This window comes from Corvus hawaiiensis, chromosome 26 (genome assembly GCF_020740725.1).
Source record: "Corvus hawaiiensis isolate bCorHaw1 chromosome 26, bCorHaw1.pri.cur, whole genome shotgun sequence".
Classification (NCBI taxonomy): Eukaryota; Metazoa; Chordata; class Aves; order Passeriformes; family Corvidae; genus Corvus; species Corvus hawaiiensis.
The window spans coordinates 23,036,979-23,056,484 of NC_063238.1; the positions used below are offsets into that span (position 1 = coordinate 23,036,979).

At 35.2% G+C, this 19,506-nt stretch overlaps 1 protein-coding gene across 8 annotated transcripts in view; it reads left to right on the forward strand.

The window, feature by feature from the left end:
- The window catches only part of VPS13B (vacuolar protein sorting 13 homolog B), a 438,036-nt gene that overhangs the window by 48,532 nt on the left and 369,998 nt on the right, over positions 1–19,506 (forward strand). For 6 of the 8 annotated variants that reach the window (XM_048287162.1, XM_048287160.1, XM_048287161.1 and 3 more), the window contains exons 5-11: positions 2,539–2,706; positions 5,176–5,357; positions 7,870–8,044; positions 12,968–13,233; positions 15,850–15,945; positions 16,285–16,407; positions 18,515–18,652. In XM_048287162.1, the coding sequence (XP_048143119.1) occupies positions 2,539–2,706; positions 5,176–5,357; positions 7,870–8,044; positions 12,968–13,233; positions 15,850–15,945; positions 16,285–16,407; positions 18,515–18,652 (1,148 nt within the window). Of the gene's footprint in view, positions 1–2,538; positions 2,707–5,175; positions 5,358–7,869; positions 8,045–12,967; positions 13,234–13,738; positions 14,588–15,849; positions 15,946–16,284; positions 16,408–18,514; positions 18,653–19,506 lie in introns of those variants that run through there. The other 2 variants (XM_048287163.1, XM_048287168.1) reach the window with 2 other exon arrangements.

Here is a 19,506-nt window from a genome sequence, read left to right on the forward strand (position 1 = left end):
TGACAATAGACTCCTGCTAAACTTGTTTAGATGTGTCCAGTCTGATGCTATCAATTCTATGACTGTAGAGATACAAAGTTTTTGGAGTGTTGTATCTGAAACTGCATTTGTAGTGCTTAATAAACAGTGCAGCCTCCTGGGTTCTGGACAATTTGAAAAAAACATACTTGTGGATTTTGTGTTGCACCTCAGGAAGGAATATAGCTCTACAGATTTTCTGGTGGTTTTATTCACTTACCGTAGAAAACCTGTATTTCAGTGGCAAAGATGCTCATAGTGTTATTCTTAGAAATCACAGGAGTATAAGTAACCTTTACCTGCTTTTTTCCACTTGTATTTGAAACAAAACCCTTTTAAAAAAATCCTCCAAACACGAAAAGCAGCAAACCCTTTATTATACATGAACTTGCAGATGTTTTTCTTATTCTGTTTTGAATAGTAGGAAATATAGTTTCTTAAAAGACTGTTCTTCATATCTGAAAATCTGCTTCTAATATATTTGAAGCTAAACTTAACCAGGAAGCTGGCTTTTGTGTGATACTTCTAACAATATACTGTACCACTAGCTTGGAAATACCTTCATAGACAGTTTTTAGGAAATCCATGACCCCTATTTTATTTGGAAGATAGAACTCTGCTCCCTCTTTTTATGCACTCACCCAAAAAGACATACAGATGAAAATGGTGTTGCTCTTTTCCTGAATGCCTCTGGAAACTATCAGTACAACTTGCCTTTTTTTCCTTCTATGATGTAATGTTTTTGTCATTCACAGCAGGAAAATGTATATTAGATTCCCTTTGAAAGACCCTTGAAAGCAAAATATTGAAAAACCTTTGGACCTGTGGCAAGACAGCTTCACTTTCTTCTATGAAATTAGTAGCTTGCTTTAAAATCATAATTAAATAACTGGTTATAATTTTATAGTTGCTTGTTAAATAGTCTGCAAAAATATTTCTATGCTGAAATTAGGAAAAGGAGCTAAATGCCTTGTGCTGCCTTCTGTTTATATACAGCTCAGTTTACATCACTCTGGTGATGAATATGGGTCTCTTATGCCCCTTAATTATTGAAATAATACATCTGGTTTTCTGAATTCATATAAACTAAAAATGTTATCTTTTGAAGGAGTCAGTGAGAAAATCCTTAAAAACAAGTTATTCCAGATATTCTTCAGTAGTTTTAGATTGGTACGCAAAAGAAGCAAATTCAGATTATGTTAGAAATCTGACAGTACTAAGCTCTGAAAACACTGAATTTGACTGCATTTCTGGATTTCCTTTTTCTGGTCATTGACTTTGAATCCTGAAAAAAGGAAAAAGTCTTATGTCAGCTGTGCAAATTCGTAGTTGTGGAACTCAGGAAAATCACTTATGTAATGGTAAAACTTTCCATATACTCTAAGGTGAAAAGTTATATTTGAGTATGAAAAAGATGAATACCTAGAAAAAGCAGAGTAGAATGGAAGTAGCAACTTAAGTATTTTTGTAGTTCTGACAGTGTTTTGATGTTAATTTTAATTTTTAATTTGAATTAAAGTTGTCAATATAAATGAGTCTTATTTAATGCAAGTTTCAGAAAACTGCTCTTGAAGCCTGTGGATTTAAGCCTGTATCATTAGCTTTTTTCAGCATAGTCACCAAACTAGAACTCAAGAGTGTGTATTGAATGTATTTTTAGATGTGCATAATGCTATAAATTTGAAAACAGAAATTTTAAGGCTTGCTTTTTTCCAGACCAAGTGAGTTGGATCCATAGTTAGATCCAATATACATGAAAGACATGAATATGGGTAGTATTTAGTTTCTTTACAATATTGTTAAAAATATGAGTGTTAGCCACATACTCTGAATTCCCAGATGAGATGATTTTTCCAATCACATTACCTCTAAAAAGCATGTAAATGGATTTGTTCCCAACAGGCTTCAGTGCAGGTGCTTACTATTTGGGTTGTTGACAGAAATTGTTTTTGAAATGCCTCACAGGGGTCCTACTGAACAAGATGTGAATGTATTAGGTTTTAGAATGAGAAAGTACCAGGTGTGTTAATGCTTAGTTAACGTATAAAAAAACTGAGGGAGTACCTAGGCGTGATACATGCACACTTGAAAAGTAACCCAGCAGCTGGTGTTCACTTTTCCAAACCTATTTCTAAATCTCTCTCAAGTAAAAAAGTGATTGTTAAAATTCTTTGTCTACAATAATCCATAGTGTTCTGTTTCCTTAATTAGCTTGAAAGTTAATTAGTTTCTATGCTCTATTGTAGCCATAGTTTTTAACTATTTTTTTTTTATAGTAGCTTGCATTTCTAGGATGTGATTGACTTAACAACTACACAGAATGTTAGAGTTTTAAGTCGTGTTATTTTATGGGTAAAGAAGGTACAATTATACATAGTTTGTTTAAATTTTGATTTTAAAAAAAGAATGCAAGTTGAAAATAATGAACATATTGAAATAATGATTTTTTTTTTTTTTTACTAAATAAATGAGTCTACCATGTCTTCCTTATCATTCCCAACAATGTGTTTTATTTTATAGGTTATGTTCAGAGTTTGATTAGGCGTGTTGTAAACAATGTCAACATTGTGATCAACAATCTCATATTAAAGTATGTGGAGGATGATATTGTTCTCTCAGTCAATATCACTTCTGCAGAATGCTATACAGTGGATGAGTTTTGGGATCGAGCATTTATGGACATCTCTGGTGAGTAGATATTTTTTGGTTTTACATATAACTGTGGAGGCACTCTTAAATTCATACAGAAATTTAGAAGTCTCATAAAATGGCTCTTTTTATGAGAAGTAAGACAATTTCTGCCTGTTTTGATTTGTACTCTTTTTTTCTTGTCCTTACCTTAATTCTGATGAGCCCATTGTAATAATATAGATTGATTCTTACTGCATCCTTGTATGATCAAGGATAATAATGTGCCACTGCTCTTACATACATGCATCATACAAGATGGTTTGTAGTCCTCTGCCCACACTTGCCATTGTGTGATGATATTTGAATTTGTGCTTGCTGCTGGCAGTGAGTGCTTAGGCAATTTTTGTGAATGAGCAGTAGCACGTTAAGGAATTCCATTGCACTTGTTTGTGATGATCTTAAAACTCTAAACAGGCTGACAAGAGAGGCAGTAAAATGTGCTGCACTATAGCGAGCACAGCATACCAATTGCAAGACTGGTCCTTTTCACTTCACATGTTCAGGGGAAAAAGCCCCCAGCTTCTGACTCTTTATCTTGGTCTTCAGTATTTGAATGTTTCAGTCCTTGAATTGCCAACGTTCACCTCTAAGTCTAGGTGCTCTTGCTGACATTGGATGGAGGTGGAACTAGGGCACAGTAACTGTGCTAAGATCACAGAGAAGATTTCAGGTAGAGTGGGGAATTCAATTAATGTTTTCCTGAACCTATTTTTTTTGTTCTGGCTAAAATAATTACAAACTAATATGACAAAATCACAAAATATATTTCATGTTAAGATCATGTCATAGGTTAGCAAGCATAGTCCCGGAAGGGATGTCCTTGCTAAGGGGTGCTTACGGCTTCCTCTGGCACCTGATAGAACCTATCAGCTGGCCAGTTTGAATATGGACAATTCTCTAAGCCACTTAAAGTTGTGACCGCCTCTGTGATACACACTTAAGAATAGGCAAACTCCCCCTCCAAGCTCTCTCTCGTTTCCGGCGCTGGGACAGGTGGCTGCGGGCCCCGTGTGGGGGCCAGCGGGCCCGGCCAGGCCCTGCCTGGGCCAGGCCGGGCCGGGCCATGGCCATCCTGGAGCCGATGGATCTGTTCCAGCTGTGGAACCCCCCCCATTGCCTTGCCGTGGGCAGCCGGAGCGGCTCGGCTCTCCCCCCTCTCCCCTTCGATAAGAAAAATTCAACATTCCAGCTGCAAAGCTGCAAGGCCGAGGTGAGAGTAACCCTTTTATTGCTGTGAAGAGCTGAAAATCTGAGGGAAGAGAGAGAGGAGATGCTTAAAGCTGAAATTCTGTTGTGAAGCTATATCAGAGTACCCGTTGTAATTTCATGAAGATATGGGGGGTGGAGTGTTCAACTCGTAAGCAAAAGCACCTGCGCTGAGATAGGCAGATGCTGACGCAGCTGTAATTTCATGAGAAGTTTGGACAGGGAGAGATGGACCAGATGAGGACTTTTGCTCCAAACGGGAAAGGAGAAAACCTCAGTCCCTAGAGATGGACCAGATGAAGACCCTTTGCTCCCAGGGAAGAAGGGCCTCTGTTTTTGATTCTGAACGGCTCAACCTTAAAATTGTACCCCAAAAAACTTTAAGAGTGGACCCTCGAAAGCAGTTGTGGGAAAAGCTGCAAGTCGGGGGAAGGGACTCACATGCGAGCAGAGAGACTCCTCTTCCTAAATGGACAGAACAGAGTTATTTGGAAGTGGGTGGCTGTCTCGTTGTGATACTGTTTTCATAGCATGAGCAGGAAGAGACTTCTCCTTCTAAATGGACTGAACAAGGTTATTATGGAAGTGATAAACAGACTGAACATCTTAAGGGTTGTCTTTGAACATTGTCAGTGGGAGAAGGGAGGAAGGTGGGGGGAGGAGGAGAGTTCTGAAGGTGGTATAATTTTTTTTTTTCCCTTCTTTTAGGTCTGTTAATAAACTTTATATTCTTTCAAGTTTGGTGCCTGCTTTGCATTTCTCCTAATTCTTATCTCACAGAAGATAAACAGTAATGAGTATTTTAGACCAAACCACCACACTAAATTGGTGTTTCCGCCCGGTTACAAACCCAACCCGCGACAGATCACTATTATAGCTCGTTTCTTTTGGAAGGTTCAAAAGAAAACTTTGGGGGATAATATGCAAAATTGTTTCTGGAAGAATAATGAGAATGATATTTATTGTATGCTTCCACATGAAACAGTACTCTTCTTTTATAAAAAGAGCTAAGGTACAGCAAACAGGGTGAAAATTTTAATTGGGTGTAACAAATTTGTCCTCACTTCCTGTGCATTCAGCAGAAAAAGTCAGACACAGGAAATGCTTCTCTTTAGTTACATAAGCAAGTACTTTGCTGCTGATTTAAATATCAATACCAAAAAACTACCTTTTATTGCTTTCTTCTAGTTAAGAACCTGTATGCATGACTTACTTTTCTTATGCAATGTATTTTTTTTACCTATACACTTCTTTTAAAAGCCACTGATCTGGTACTGAGGAAGATGATCAACTTTTCTGACTGCACAGTATGTCTTGATAAGAGAAATGCTAGTGGTAAAATTGAATTTTACCAGGAACCTCTGCTGTACAAATGTTCCTTCAGGACTCGTCTGCATTTTACTTATGATAACCTCAACTCCAAAATGCCATCAATTATTAAAGTAGGTATCCAAAATAATTTTTTTTGCTACTCACTTTTGAAGTTTTGAGGCTTTTCAAAATATCCTTTAAAATTTTAAGTAAAACGAAATGCTTATGCTGTTGTGTTTAGCTAAAGAAATTTTTCAATTGTGTTTTGATCATATGGTGCAATTAGTTTATGTACAGAAACAGCACGTAATTAAGGAAGTTATGCTCTCTAATATTTTCATTTTTTCTTGGAGTTTAAAAAAACTCCAAGAAATTGTAAGGGAGGAAAGAAAGTCTGCAGATAACCTGTTAAAAAACCCCAGTAGTATACTTGAGGGTGTCTGCAATAAGATGCAAAGGATTTTTTTTGCCTTAAGTTATTGTTTCAAATGTAGCTCCAACTCTCATGAATAACAAGAAACTTCAGTGTATTAGCACTCTGCAGTGAACCATGTGAGATGGATTAGCAAGCCAAACTCATCTCCTAGTGAGCAGGGGTGCAATATTAAATATTATTCACAGACATCTGACACTAGGTGACATCTTTACATTTTGCAGTGCAGAAACCAAGTATTGAGTTGGTGGAGAGATTAAACTACCTTACTCTGGTTTTTTCTGCTCTGAGTAGTCATGCATGTAAGGTTTGTCTTTCTTCCTCCCTGCTCTCAAAGAAACCAGTGGTGCCCATCTAATCAGCTGAGAGGTGTTTTTTAAATTAAGATGCAGTGTTAATAAAAAGTAATCTCCATGCGTATGCACTGCAAAATGGTAAATGTTGAGGTAAGTTTTGAAGGGCATTTCTCAAGAATACAATTAAAAGTGTCACTCAGTTCGTGATACGATTCATGCAGCCCTAGGCTGCTGTCAACTTGAGGCTGGGAGTTCAACGTGTCCAGTTTGTCAAGTGCCCTGTATGCCTTTGGTTACTTTACTGTGTGGGAACTGTAAGCATTTGGTTACTTTGAGCAAATTTCAGGATTTGTGGATATGGCAATGACCATATGAGGATTTATCCGGCTAAGAATAGTCACAAAATGCTGCACACAAATGCCTGGTGGTATGCATGTTTGCAGAAGCTTCTTTTTCATGTGTGGATCTTGATTTATGCCAAGACTGATTCTTCATACTAGAAAGAAAAGCTTTTCCTCCCCCTTCTTTGTTCAGAATAAGTAGCAATTTTGGAAGTTTGCCTATTTTGAGTTTTATAAACAAGGAGCTGTGTATTCAATGATACCAGGACTTTTAACATTGTGCCTTAACTTCACAATGTATATGAACTCCAGTGATGATAAGGATTCTTCATATGACTGTCTTTAGCTTACCAGTTACAGGCTTAGGTTCTGTGGTGACAGTCTGCTGCATATACACAGTAAATCCTAATGTTAAAAAGCCTTAAGTAGCCAAAGAGTTCTGTTAATTTTGGAGAAGTAATCTGTACTAGCTCATCCTATATGCTAAGTTTGGAGAGCAAAAGTTTGTGGCCAAATTACAAGTATCTGACAACGCACTTCAATGTAAATGCTGACAGTCTTCCATATATTTTAAAATTATATAGTTGTAAAAAATGATGATTGTTATTTTATTGCTTACAATTTTTAGTGGATACTGGACTAAAAGAAAACTCATGCTAAAATGCACTATGATGGACTATAAACTTCTCTGGCCATCTTTGTTGGCCATTTTTTGCCTCTGCCCTATTTTAAGGCACGTGTTAGTTTGTTCCAAGATGTTTTAACTTCTTTTTTTAGTTTATATTTTGATTTTGGTTTTGGTTATGTTGCACATAGTTTACTTACTGGAGTTAAAAGTATGCCTAATGTTAGACAGTAATTTTGTTACAATAATTTTATTTTATGCAGCTCTTATTTAATGAAAGGTAGCTTTCTTATCTTGTTTGGCTTTGTCTTTATAGAATAAGCTCATACACAAAATAGCTGTTTTACAGCTAAAATTTTAAAGAAGTATAAGTTTTCATCCCAATAATTACAGTCTTTGCAAAGCTTTCTTTCATTTAGTGAAAAGCATGTTAACTGCATGTTTGAAATGGAATATTCAGAGGAGCCAGTTTTCTGCACTTCAGTTGGAATTAATTCTTCCCCTCATTACTTGGCCACTTGGAACAAAGTTTGGAGTGGGAAAGAATCAAAATGAAGGACCTTGTATATTAAAACAGTATATCTAGAGTTTCTTTAGCATGCAGAGATTTTAAAGAAACTCCATAATGAAAAGTTTAATCAGATGCTCTTACATCACTTATATGTGAGAAATTTTGTCAGCATCAACTTTAAAAAACAAATACAAAAGTGTTTCTGTATGTGTAAACATGTTACACTTGACTTTTCAACTGAAGATCTCTTGTGTGACCTCCGAAAGTGTGAATGTTTTCGTTGTTTGCAGCCCTTTGCCTTCTGTTGTGTTGCAAGTCTCGTTTTTGGAAACAGAATGCCCATAGCAGATGAATATGGAATTGTATGGTTTAAAAGTGGGCTTTACTGATGACAGAGCTTTGTTATTATTTGCTTTTGTTCTCTTTTCATATTATAGATTCACACATTAGTTGAAAGTTTGAAACTTTCAATCTCTGATCAGCAGCTTCCTATGTTTATACGTATAATGCAACTTGGGATTGCTCTTTATTATGGAGAAATAGGGAACTTCAAAGATGGGGAAAGTGAGGATTTGATTTGCCACACGAAAGATATTTTGGGAAATATCACAGGTAAATACAGCTTTTAATTTGTAAGAAGAAATGTTAAAAACATGTGTTTCTTTGCTTTTTGTGAATGTAAATATCCAAGTCTAGTTCTTGCCAAGTATCTCATCAGTCTGCAGTTGTTAGAGGCAGTTCATTGTGCTGGGTAAGTATGCAGTGCTTTAATGTCTTTGATGTTATGTTCCATAAAGAATTCTGATGGTCTTAACTAAACTGATGTTAAATATGATCTAAGAAGACCATTTTAGGAGTTGTGACACAGTAGAGTACTTTGGATTTATCTGTCAATACACCATACAACAAGGCACCTTTTCATAAGCAAGTTTGAAACTGGCAGCAGCCACATTTGAGCTAAATAAGAGAAAAGCCAGTGTGCTTTTTAATTTCTTTGAAAATGGTGATTGAGAATAGATATATCAGAACTTGTTCGAAACAGCAAAGTATTACTTTACACTGTTTCCATATTTTTGTCCTTTTACAGTGTCTGGTCTCAACTGCTTTTTATTTTCATATAACATGTATTCCCTCTTCTACATGATCTTTCATGGTAACTTGCTGCAACAGGATCTTTTCAGGAGCATTGCAGTGATGAGGGGTGAATTTTCTTTACCTTTGTGGTTGTTTCTCATCTGCTGCTTCCCAGGCACATGGGGTGACTCTTGGGGTAATTCTGTGCAGGGCCTGGAGTTGGACTCGATGATCTTTGTGGGTCCCTTCCAACTCAGCATATTCTGTGATTTTGTGAATTTATTTAGAGATTTTTATTTTAATTTTAATCTCCTCAAGACAGAAGTTTTGGTTATCTTTCCAAGATTGGATTTGAATCTGGGGAAATAGGAAGAGAGATTTATCTCACCACCCAAGAGCGTGACAATATCTAGAAAATTCTTGGAATTTCATTTGAAGGTGACACAGCTCTCATAAGCTAGCCTTAAGTTTATAATATTTCAGCAGTTTGAGCTTTGTGTAAACTATTAAATTAATTAATTTTGTTCTGTTTAAGAAATATACCATTTTATTTTGCATTAGAAGACTATAATTTTTTCTTATTTTATTCTGTGTTACTGTCATCTCTGGTTTCAGAGAAATAGATACATGATTGATAAATGAAAGGAGTGGAAATTTTTTTTCCAAAATACAGCCTTCACTGTTGGTTGGCACAGATAACTGTTTCACTCTTATGTCAGATGTAGAATTCTCTGTAATGTTACTGCTCTGTGGAACTGAGCAAACAAATAAGATATCTGTAAATAGTTCTCTTGTTTTCTCTAAAGCTTGGTTTTCTGCACTAGAAACTCTGCATTGCAAGAAAGGAGAAGTTCATTACACAAGACTTATGATTAGAAGTAATTAATATTCTGGAAATATTGGCTTAATATTCTGCTGAGACTTAGAAAGCATACAGGTTTTAGAAAAATGATTAGTGTGTGTTTTAATAACATTACATCTAACCAATGTTTTGTACTATTTACAGGAGTAAGTGTGAAGGAGTTTTCTCTGAAGCACTGCTTTCAGACAGAGGGTTGTCTTTGTATCATGAATATCTTTCTTTTGTTGGCATGAAATTTCCCCTAGATTTGGCTAAATATTCATGCTGTAGAGGATTACAATGTATTTAGAGTTGCTTGAATTTCATACCTGCATTCCTGGAGTCAATAAGGCAACTAAGGCCATTTGAATACAGGAAAGATGCAGGAAGAATAGAAAAATCGTATGAGTCAATATGAGAATAGCTGGGATGGGTAAGCAATGAGTTTCAGATAAAAAGATATAAGGATTAGAGACAGAGTAACTGGGTAATGAGAAAACTGGAATGAAGCTTTAACTGTGGAAGAGGACAGAAGTCAGCAGAGCCAAGCGGGTTTTACTTGGCTTCTTTTGGTTAAGGTGTGAAATTAGTGGTGAAACAAATACAGTTTAAGCAAAGGTTAATGTTAAAAGGCATCTGCCTACAAGTATTCAGTCTCTTTTGCATCTAGAATTAAATTTGAGATTCTTACATCCAAATATGTGTAAAATTTTTGGTAATCCATCCCATCATCCTTATTTTTAATGTATACCTTCAGGAAGATTGAATTGCAATTGCTGTTGATCAATCCCATTTGCATTCTTTTGAACAAATGTGAATATTACTTACTAGCTTTCCATAAAACAGCCATCTAAAAAAGAAATAATATAATGTAACTTCACACTGTTGTACACAAGATTTTTCAGAGGGGTCAGTGATTAGAGTAAGATTGCAAAAGAAGAAATCCGTAATTTCCTACGCAATTTTTGTTCAGCTATGCTGTGCTCTAACATGATCATTGTACTTGATTATATGAGCATATGTATTTGACAGAACTATCTCCTTCGGAGCACAAGACAGATGGCAATTGTTGGATGGCCAAGCCAGAGATGTAGAAGCAGTTTTAGAAGCCCATTTCTATCTTCACTGCAAAATATTTTGTTGCGCAGAGGCTAAATGGTCTCTCCATTTATGCTTGTTTCCAGTGTCTTAATTGTCAGTTTGCAGTGCCTTCTTCAGTTTATAGCAGTCAAATTCTGAATGAGGAAATCATCTATATTATTTAGTGATACAAGAATGAACATCTACAGTTCTGTCCTTGAAGTATGTACTAAATTTCGCTCATGAAGTTTCATGGCTGATTCAATGAGATGAAAATTTGTGCTATTGCCAGCAGGGATAGTGATGCATTTCTTCCTTCTTCCTCTAGTGCCAGTACTTGTATTCGTGTAGCCACAGGCTAAGCTGGATCACCTGTGCCTGGCTGAAAACAAATGCAGACAGAGGAATAAATAAACAAATAAATAAGTACCAAGAGGATAATTTTCTACTGGGTTAATTCCAGATTTATGTTGAGAGATACCAGTTCCCAGACTCTTATTACAGATAAATACCTCAAACCCTTCAAAAGAAAGTAAATTTCTGAAGATCGAACTTGATTTGAACATGCAAACAATGAGATGCAGTCACACTGCAATCTTGTAATATATATAAAATATATTTGTTAACTGGAATCACTGCCCTGCGTTATGGATCAGGATTGTTCCAATGTGAACTGGCTGTGGATGGCTAGAAAGAGTGGCTATAGAATCCTGATGCAGAGTAACATTTTGTCCTTTAACAAACTCATGTATGTGAAATAGGGTTTTTGTCATTATGGTTCACTATCCTATATGTTTGCAGGTGATGAAGTGGTTAGTGTAGTTAATTCAAAGCAAAGAGATTTTATGTTTCCCAAGTACATACTCCCCTTCATATATTCCTTGTTATAAAGGAATTTACATTGTATTTATATTTGAAGTGTTTAGAGGATGTTGAGTGTTGCTTATGAGGCTGGTAGGCATTTCCTCTGAAGTTTGGTGGTTATATAGTGGCTGTAGTAGTTTTAATTTAGTGATAGAAAATAGATACATCTTCCTCTTCAATTTTCTGTCTCACAGTACATAGATAGAGGAGCCAGGCTAAAATGGTGCTGATTTTAATGGTTTCCAAAATATTAAAAAATATAATCCAAACTATTACTTGGCATATTTTGGTGTTGTCTCTGTGTACTGCCGAGAGGAGTATGCTAAATGATGGCTGAATTTTATGGCCAAGTAGACCAAATGTTATGGATGGCCCAGGGTCTACACATGCGCCTTTTTTTCAGTTTTTGCCAGACCTTCCACCATTTCTTTTGTGCTTGCCAACACCAGTCTGTGCTAACTACTTGAATCATGCTTCTTATCAGTTTTTTTCCTTCTATAGCTGACAGTTCTTCCTCTTGGCTTTTTCCAAGATTTTACATGCACCTCTTCTGTATTTGCTGTGTTTCAATATTTATGTTTGGATTGAAATCTGATCCCTGAGACTTCTGTGAAGAGAGCAGAAAGGAAACTTGCATTGCCTTTGTGGGAGGAGGTGTCCTTGCCTCTTGAGCATGTGCAGAGAATTCTCATGAGTGTTTTTTATTACTCTTTCTTCCAGTATGCAAGTATAAATAGAGTAAAAGGCTAAAGACTAATTAGACTAAAAAGGTCTAAAACTTGTAAGAATGAGATCTCTGAGCTTAAAAATAGGTAAATAGAAATTGAATATGCCTATTTCTGTTCTCAGTTAAATGATTCATTAAACATATCCTTCACCTACAGGAACAGTACTGCATCCTGTACTGCCTGTAGTAATTCTGAAGTATTTAATAGCCCTCGTGAGTCCGATAAGAGTGGTGATGAAACCAGATAAAAGCTTTTTGTGCTCTTTGTACATGCAGTTTTACCTACCTGTTTGGATCATGAGTCTTAGACTTGAGTCTTTGGGGGAAGTTCTTGTTTTGCTCTGTGTGCTATCTCTAATAATTTTCACAGAAGACCAACATTTTGACTTTGGCTCACAGATGGATACCAACTTTTTTGAGCATAGATAAATTTGTATCTTAGAATATTTGAAAAGCTTAGTTTTAAACGAAGGAGGTCTGCAACCTTAAGTTTTTTATCTGTGCTGTATTTACGTTTTTTTGCATTAGGCTGTTGCAACTGAAGTACTTTTAAATTTTATTTTAAAATTGGAAACTACAAGATCATAATATATCATTATTTAGTAAGGTTTAATTTTGCAGCTTTAGAAGGTTTTTAATGGAAGAAGCCTTGAAAGCTTGTGGTATAGATGGCAAATTCTGGTCTCACTGCAGATGTGTGATACTAGAACTATGGCAAAGACCCTTAATATTTTTTGGAGGAAAATGTTAATGAATCAAAGAAGTGTTTGAAAACTCATATTCAGTATTTTAAAATTTCTACTCCCTTTCTATGATTATAAGCCAAGTACCAGTGAATGCTATGTGGAATACTGTCCGAGATAAATTTCACATACCATAAATTTGAGTTTAATAAATAAATTTTCAAATATGGTTTATCTGAAATTTAACTAGGTTTTTGTTTTAAAAGGCACAGATGATGAAGCAAGCTTAGTAATGCAATATCCTGCGCAGTATACTAGTCAAGATCCTTATTTACATCAAGATGATGACCAGCAGCAAGGATGGGTTTCTTGGGCTTGGTCTTTTGTTCCTGCTATTGTGAGTTATGATGATGAAGAGAATGATTCTAGTGGAATTGATGATGGAACAGCAGAACAGCAGAAATCTCAGTCCCTCAAGGATCCTATTATTTCAGTTGGATTTTACTGTACCAAGGCAACAGTGACTTTTAAGGTAAATATTTCTCTGTGTTATAAAGGATTCATTTGACTTGTTGGGGAAGTGCATAAAGATTTTCTGAGTGTTTGTATATTGTTTGATTCAAGACAAATATTGTTGGTATTATGATGGGAGTAATATATTAATGAGTAACAAGAAATGTGAATGCTGAAAGTTCCTCTTCCATTATACTCGACTGATAATGGCAATGTGAGTCGGTTTTGTTATTTAAGCTAGAATTTGAGTGTGAACTTTGTAATATTTCAAGTAAACCACTTAATTTACTTAACACTTCTTAATATTTTTTGATGTGAGAAAAAGCCTAAAGGCTTTCTATAAATGTTTATTGCAGTATTCTATCCATCTAATGTTTATACAAGTAGGTATTTTTTAAATAAAAATTTTAGTTTATAGTTTCATAGAAGTAGGATTTGAGGAGTTTTTAGTGACTACTCTTTTTTTGGATGTTGTGTGTGAAAATATGAATTTAACTTGATAATGTTGGATTTCTTTTCTATAGGTTGAAATTGCATTGAAGAAAAAAAGATAAATAGTGCATATAGTCTGAGCTATAAACTGTGTATGTAGAGAAGGATTTAAGTATTACCTCTAAGCAAAGCTGAAAATTGTTGCTGGCCTTCTCTCTAATATTTTGTAAGCTTCCAGAAGGGAATATGGAGAGTGAATAAGATATTGAGATGTACTGACAGAAATTAAAAATTAAGGTACTGAATTAGCAGAATACTTTTAACATGTGTCAAATTGTATGCAAGCAATTTTATGTGCATAACTACACGAAGTGCCTCTTGGCTTTACAATTAAGCATGTATTAAATCAAGGTCAGAACTTTGCCACAGAGTAATTTAGGGTTATTTTTATGACTTTGAGCCTTTCAGATGAACTGCAATACTTTCATAACTCTCATACAAGAACTATGTGCCTGATTATATACCCGATACCGTCAGGAGCTCCCTGTCCCTTTCTTGCCTGTTTGGCTTGACATCTGTGCACAAGAGTGTTGTATGGGGCTTTATGCCTAATTTAGCAGGTTTTTTTTTGTGGTGTAGAATGGCATTTAGCTGCTCAGCAACTGTTAGAAAGGGTAAGACAAGTGACTTTGGAAGCTGTAGACATCCTGTGGGGAGGTTGATGTTTTAAGCTTCAGCCTCCTGAAAAATTTGGTTGCAAAATTTGAGGATAGCAGCAGCATTCAAGCATTCAGTCATGTTCTTTTGTGTCAATCTGCTTCAGCCTTCATTAAAAGAGGCTAAAAATAAATAATGGAATGTTTTTTTCCCCTCCATTTATTTTATCCTTGGGAAACCACTTGAAATGTGAACAAGCCATTAAAACTCAAATTTCTCATTTATCACGGCTCAGCATCTTCTTTTGCACTGTCATACAGTAGTAATTTTGTGCTCTCGTTCCTCGTGCAAGAAGACTCCTTAAAAATAATATGAACTTCTTTTTTGAACATGTGTTTTGCTAGAGAGAGCTTTCCTAATGCTTCATTTGCAAGTTCACACATTTTATATTAGGAAGTGATTAAAAACTACTTAAAATGTAACAGTTTGCATTCTATAAATTTTAAATGTGACGTATGATGCTAATATGGTGACAGAAGGAAAACAGAATTCATTGTTCTGCTTGCATGCAAAGAATGTATGGAATTAATTTGTGGTTTATCTTTTGGTTAAAAAATAAGGTCAAGTTTCTGCATTAACATTTTGAATAGTTGGTATCATTCCAGCTAAAAATTATGCCAAATTAAATGTACCGTTTTCTAATAATGGTGAAAACTATTCTTGTAATTTCTGAGTTCTTTTAATCAATTAATTGCTTTTCCTCTACAATAATTGCACACAGGTGAAGGGTGATCAGTGATTCTTTTTAATCCAATTTTCTTGGACATTTGGGTTACAAAATTTTAAATTGAAACAGCATCCATGTATCCAGTCATGAAAATAAAAGTGTGTAAATATTCCTTTATAAAAATTAGAATTTGAAGTATTTAAGCTGTTCAACATAAACTAACTTGTGTTTTTTCATGCCAAACATAATATATTCAATATTGCGTTCGTCTTTTCTTGTTTTTCTTAGCTGTAGGTTAAGTGCTTTTTAACCTGTATGTGTTTTCCCATTTTGAATTTTTTTATCAAAATCATGCAAGAAATGTAAATGCATGTTGCTCTCAATTGCATTGACGTGAAATAAAAAGGAGTTTGGTTGTAATCAAAATGTGTCTGTAATATTACCATATTTAATTATTTTCTGGGAATAATGAATAAAGTATTAATGGATTTTTACAGCAGTTTATAAGCTCATTTGATATTAATAATGCAGCTGTGTATCTGTTTCATCTTTTCACACAGTTTCTCTTTAGATAAGCAAACTAAAAATACTATAGTGGATTTTAAACATTCTGTTATAGCATATTTCCACCAGAAGTTGAATATGAGACATTCCAATATGGATAATGTGTTTCAGCTGTTTAATTGCACCTGTTTCCTGACAGTTAATATTTTTTTGCCCATAGTTTACTTTGTCTTTATCAGTTCTGTGTTTTAATGACAGTACTGCTGTTTATAATAATATTGACTTTTATAAGGTGTTTATCCTGTTGTTCTGTAGCTCACTGAAATGCAAGCTGAAAGTAGTTATTACAGCCCTCAGAAAGTAAAATCCAAAGAAGTTATATGCTGGGAACAAGAAGGAACAACAGTTGAGGTAAGTTTCCATTGACAGGGCTTTTTTGATACATTATAAGTAATATACCAAATAGTTTCCAATAAAATATTTTTTAATTATTGTGTTGCTGACTTTTCATATTCTGTCATACTGGATGTCTTTATTGTAATAATCATGTAGATATTAACTCTCTAAACTTCGATACTGTAGTGGTTAAACACTAATAATCCCTTCCTTTCAAGTGCCCTGTATGATTGGTGTTTATTAAAACTCTAAATTTATAAACTAAGCATATTTTGCTTCATTTTTGTCCATCTTCTCTATTTCTTGTGGAGTAGAAGTCTTAATATTTATCACATTTTTTTTTTTTCTCACTAGGTCCTTATGAAAGGTGAACTTTTTTTTGATTGCCAAATTGGTTTTGTTGGTTGCCAAGCTATGTGCCTTAAAGGAATTATGGGAATTAAAGATTTTGAAGAGAATATGAATCGGAGTGATGAAGTGAGTATGTTGAAATATCAGTTGATTTGCTGAAAAAGCAATCCTGTTATCCTTTATTAAAATATTTCATAGTAAAAATGGAAAAGACTGATGTTACCAATTGTGATTTTTGGATGTTACTGTGATCTAGAACTCAATGTCCATTCCTTAGAGTTGAAAAGAGAAATACCTCAGACTGAGAAGAGGCAGAACATAAGACTTATTTTTTCTTTTTGGACAATAACCCATTGTTGCCTTTGTTGGCATACTTTGATTTTGTATAACAAATTAAAATACATTTGAAAATCTTTGCAAGTACTTAAATCAATAGAAGATTGGAAGGGAAAAAATGTGAACACTGCATGCTGAAGATAATAGACATGTGGTACAAATACTGAATGAGTGTCTTACCTCACTTTTCAGTAAGATTGAGAGCAGTATGACGTGAAGGAGTGAGACAGTATTAATTTTTGTATTTTAAATAGATGCAAATCTTCAGTTGCCTAACACAAAATCAGGTATCCTTATGAACTACTTTAAAAATATTTAATGAAGTGTTGCATGAAATTCTGAATTCAATAATGATGATTTTTAGTTGAACTGTCGAAAGAATAGTGCCCTGTAGATAGAAGAGTATTGGGGAACAGCAACTATTATCTATGTTTAAATAAAAACAAATAATGCAGCCAAGAAGAGACCTGTTAACTTGGTGCTAGTGCCCTGTGAAGTCTTGGAAAGTATTTTAAAGAGAAAAATTAAGAATGTGAAAGAAAATACCAAGTGCCTATATTTATGTCAAATATCTCCTAATGTGGGAAATCATATACTGTACTGTGATAGGTATGATGGGGCAGCTTCTTATCTTTGCCCTGTGAGAGCGTCATGGGTTGGCATGCATCTCAGTTGTTTCTGTATGCAGTGCAGAAAACAAGAAAATATCCTTACACAGCTGCTGAGTATGACATTGTTGGGATTTCAGGGATGCAGTGGGACACACTACATGACTGGTGTGCTGCAGTGGATACATATAGGCTTTTCCAGAAAGAAGGGGTGGGGAAGCAAGGGTGAGCCAACTGGAAAAATGCTATGCTGGCCTTGTTAAGGACAAGGGAGATGTGGTTGGGCATGTGCGGGTAGACAGCCACTTTGTCTGTGGAAACTGACATTGTCAGGTATAAAATTGTGAGAGAATTGTTTTTTTTTTTTTAGACTGAGGTGGGTGGGTAAGCAAGAGAATTTCACAGAATCATAGAATATTCTGGGTTGCAATGGACCCAGAAAGATCAAGTCCAGCTCTTAAGTGAATAGCCCATACAGGGATTGAACCCACAACTGTGGCATTATTAGCACTATGCTCTGACTAACGGAGCTAATTTCCTTTAGGCTAGTTAATAAGGGACATTTGGAGTTTTATTCTTACTCATTTTTCTGCCACTCTCTGGTCTAATCCATGCTTTGTGACAGTGGTGGTGATACTACTTGCCTGTCATCTGTGTACTGCTATGGTTGTGGGATTGTGCCTTTCATAAAGGTTCTGGCTCTGCCTGTGATTGAGAATAGATAGTTGGAAAAAATAAATCTCCTAAATAACTTACTTGGATTAATAACTTGTTAGGAAAGTTGTATTGATTTCAGAAGGATGGAAGTCTGGGAGAAGGCATGTTAACATCTAGATGAATAAAGAATGATAATGCAGCAGTGAGGTCATACATGGGAAAAAACTGATTGTCTTGGAGGGGATGGATGCAGCATCTGAAAGGATTGTTCAGCCAGAAATGGAGTATGCAATTTGTGTATACTGAAGAGGATGGGGCAGGATTTGGAGCAACAATGATCTGAGGTTATTTGCTGTTAAAATGCAACTGGTATGTTCTGTATCATGAGTTGTATAATATTCATTAGCTCAGGCCATTTTTATTGATTTGAAAATGGGGAAGGAGTGGACAGGAGCTTAGCCTTAACAAATAAAGTTAATTTCATTGTTTTATCTTCATTCATAATGGAATACGCTCTTGAGGGATGCCACTCTGTGTGTTATTTGTGTGTTATGACAGAATTGAAATTGCTCTGTTAACTTGACTGTATATTTTTTTTCCTCTCCTGCCTCACTTTCTACTGCCTCATGAAGGAGGCATGCTTCTTTAACTGTGGAGAAAATTTGAGTGCAAAAGGAATGACATACCTTACCAATTCACTATTTGATTATAGAAGTCCAGAAAATAATAGTATTCGTGCAGAATTCATATTGGATGCAGCTCATCATAAGGTCAGAGAATTACACTTTTCTTACAGAATAATTTCCAATGCTCTCTAATGGATTTCTTATAATTATTTAGATCTGTGTACTGTTAGAGGACTGAATTCTCTTTACTTTTTCACATTTAGCTGAATCTTACTTTGTAGCTGGCCAAAAAAAAAAAAGTAAATCTGTTTGTGTTAAAAAAAAAAGACACCCACAAAAACCGAGCCAAAGAAAGAGCCAAACTGAAAAAACATGTCCAGAAGAAACCTCAAACTCCCCTCCTGCCCCAAAAACTGAATTAATGTCATAGTTTCCAAAAGCAGTAACCACAGAACATTTTAAGAGGAAAAGAGACACATGAGAGAATACTACCAAAAAGTCAAGCTTTACCAGCACATATTTTAAACCCAAACAGTAAGTAGTCTGTGGTCTTCAAACTAAGAAGTGCTGGCAGATTTGGACAGTGTTAATTCTATTGTTTGTGTCCTGTATTTGTCTACTTAAGAGAAAATTTTGCTAATTCTGCCTTTTGTGGAAACAAATTTTCAGTCACCTCTAGTCTCTGTTGTTGTAAATTGTGCAGTAAAACTTCATTCCCTGGTTGTCTGCAATTATTAAAGACTGGTTGCAATGACCAAGGTGGTCTTTTCCAGGTGTGTTCATAGGTGGAGGTCTGTGCTGTTTATTGTACAGATAAGCCATTTACAATTTGGAATGTATCTAATTTCTTTTTAATTTAAATTTTACTATTTTCACCTTTTTAGTACTATTGATGAAGTGTAACCCTGAAGAATCACATGAGAAAATGAAATTAGTAAAATCACAAGTACTTAAATTCAGACTTTTCCTATAGTTTGTTTTAGTTTTAAGCTTTACTC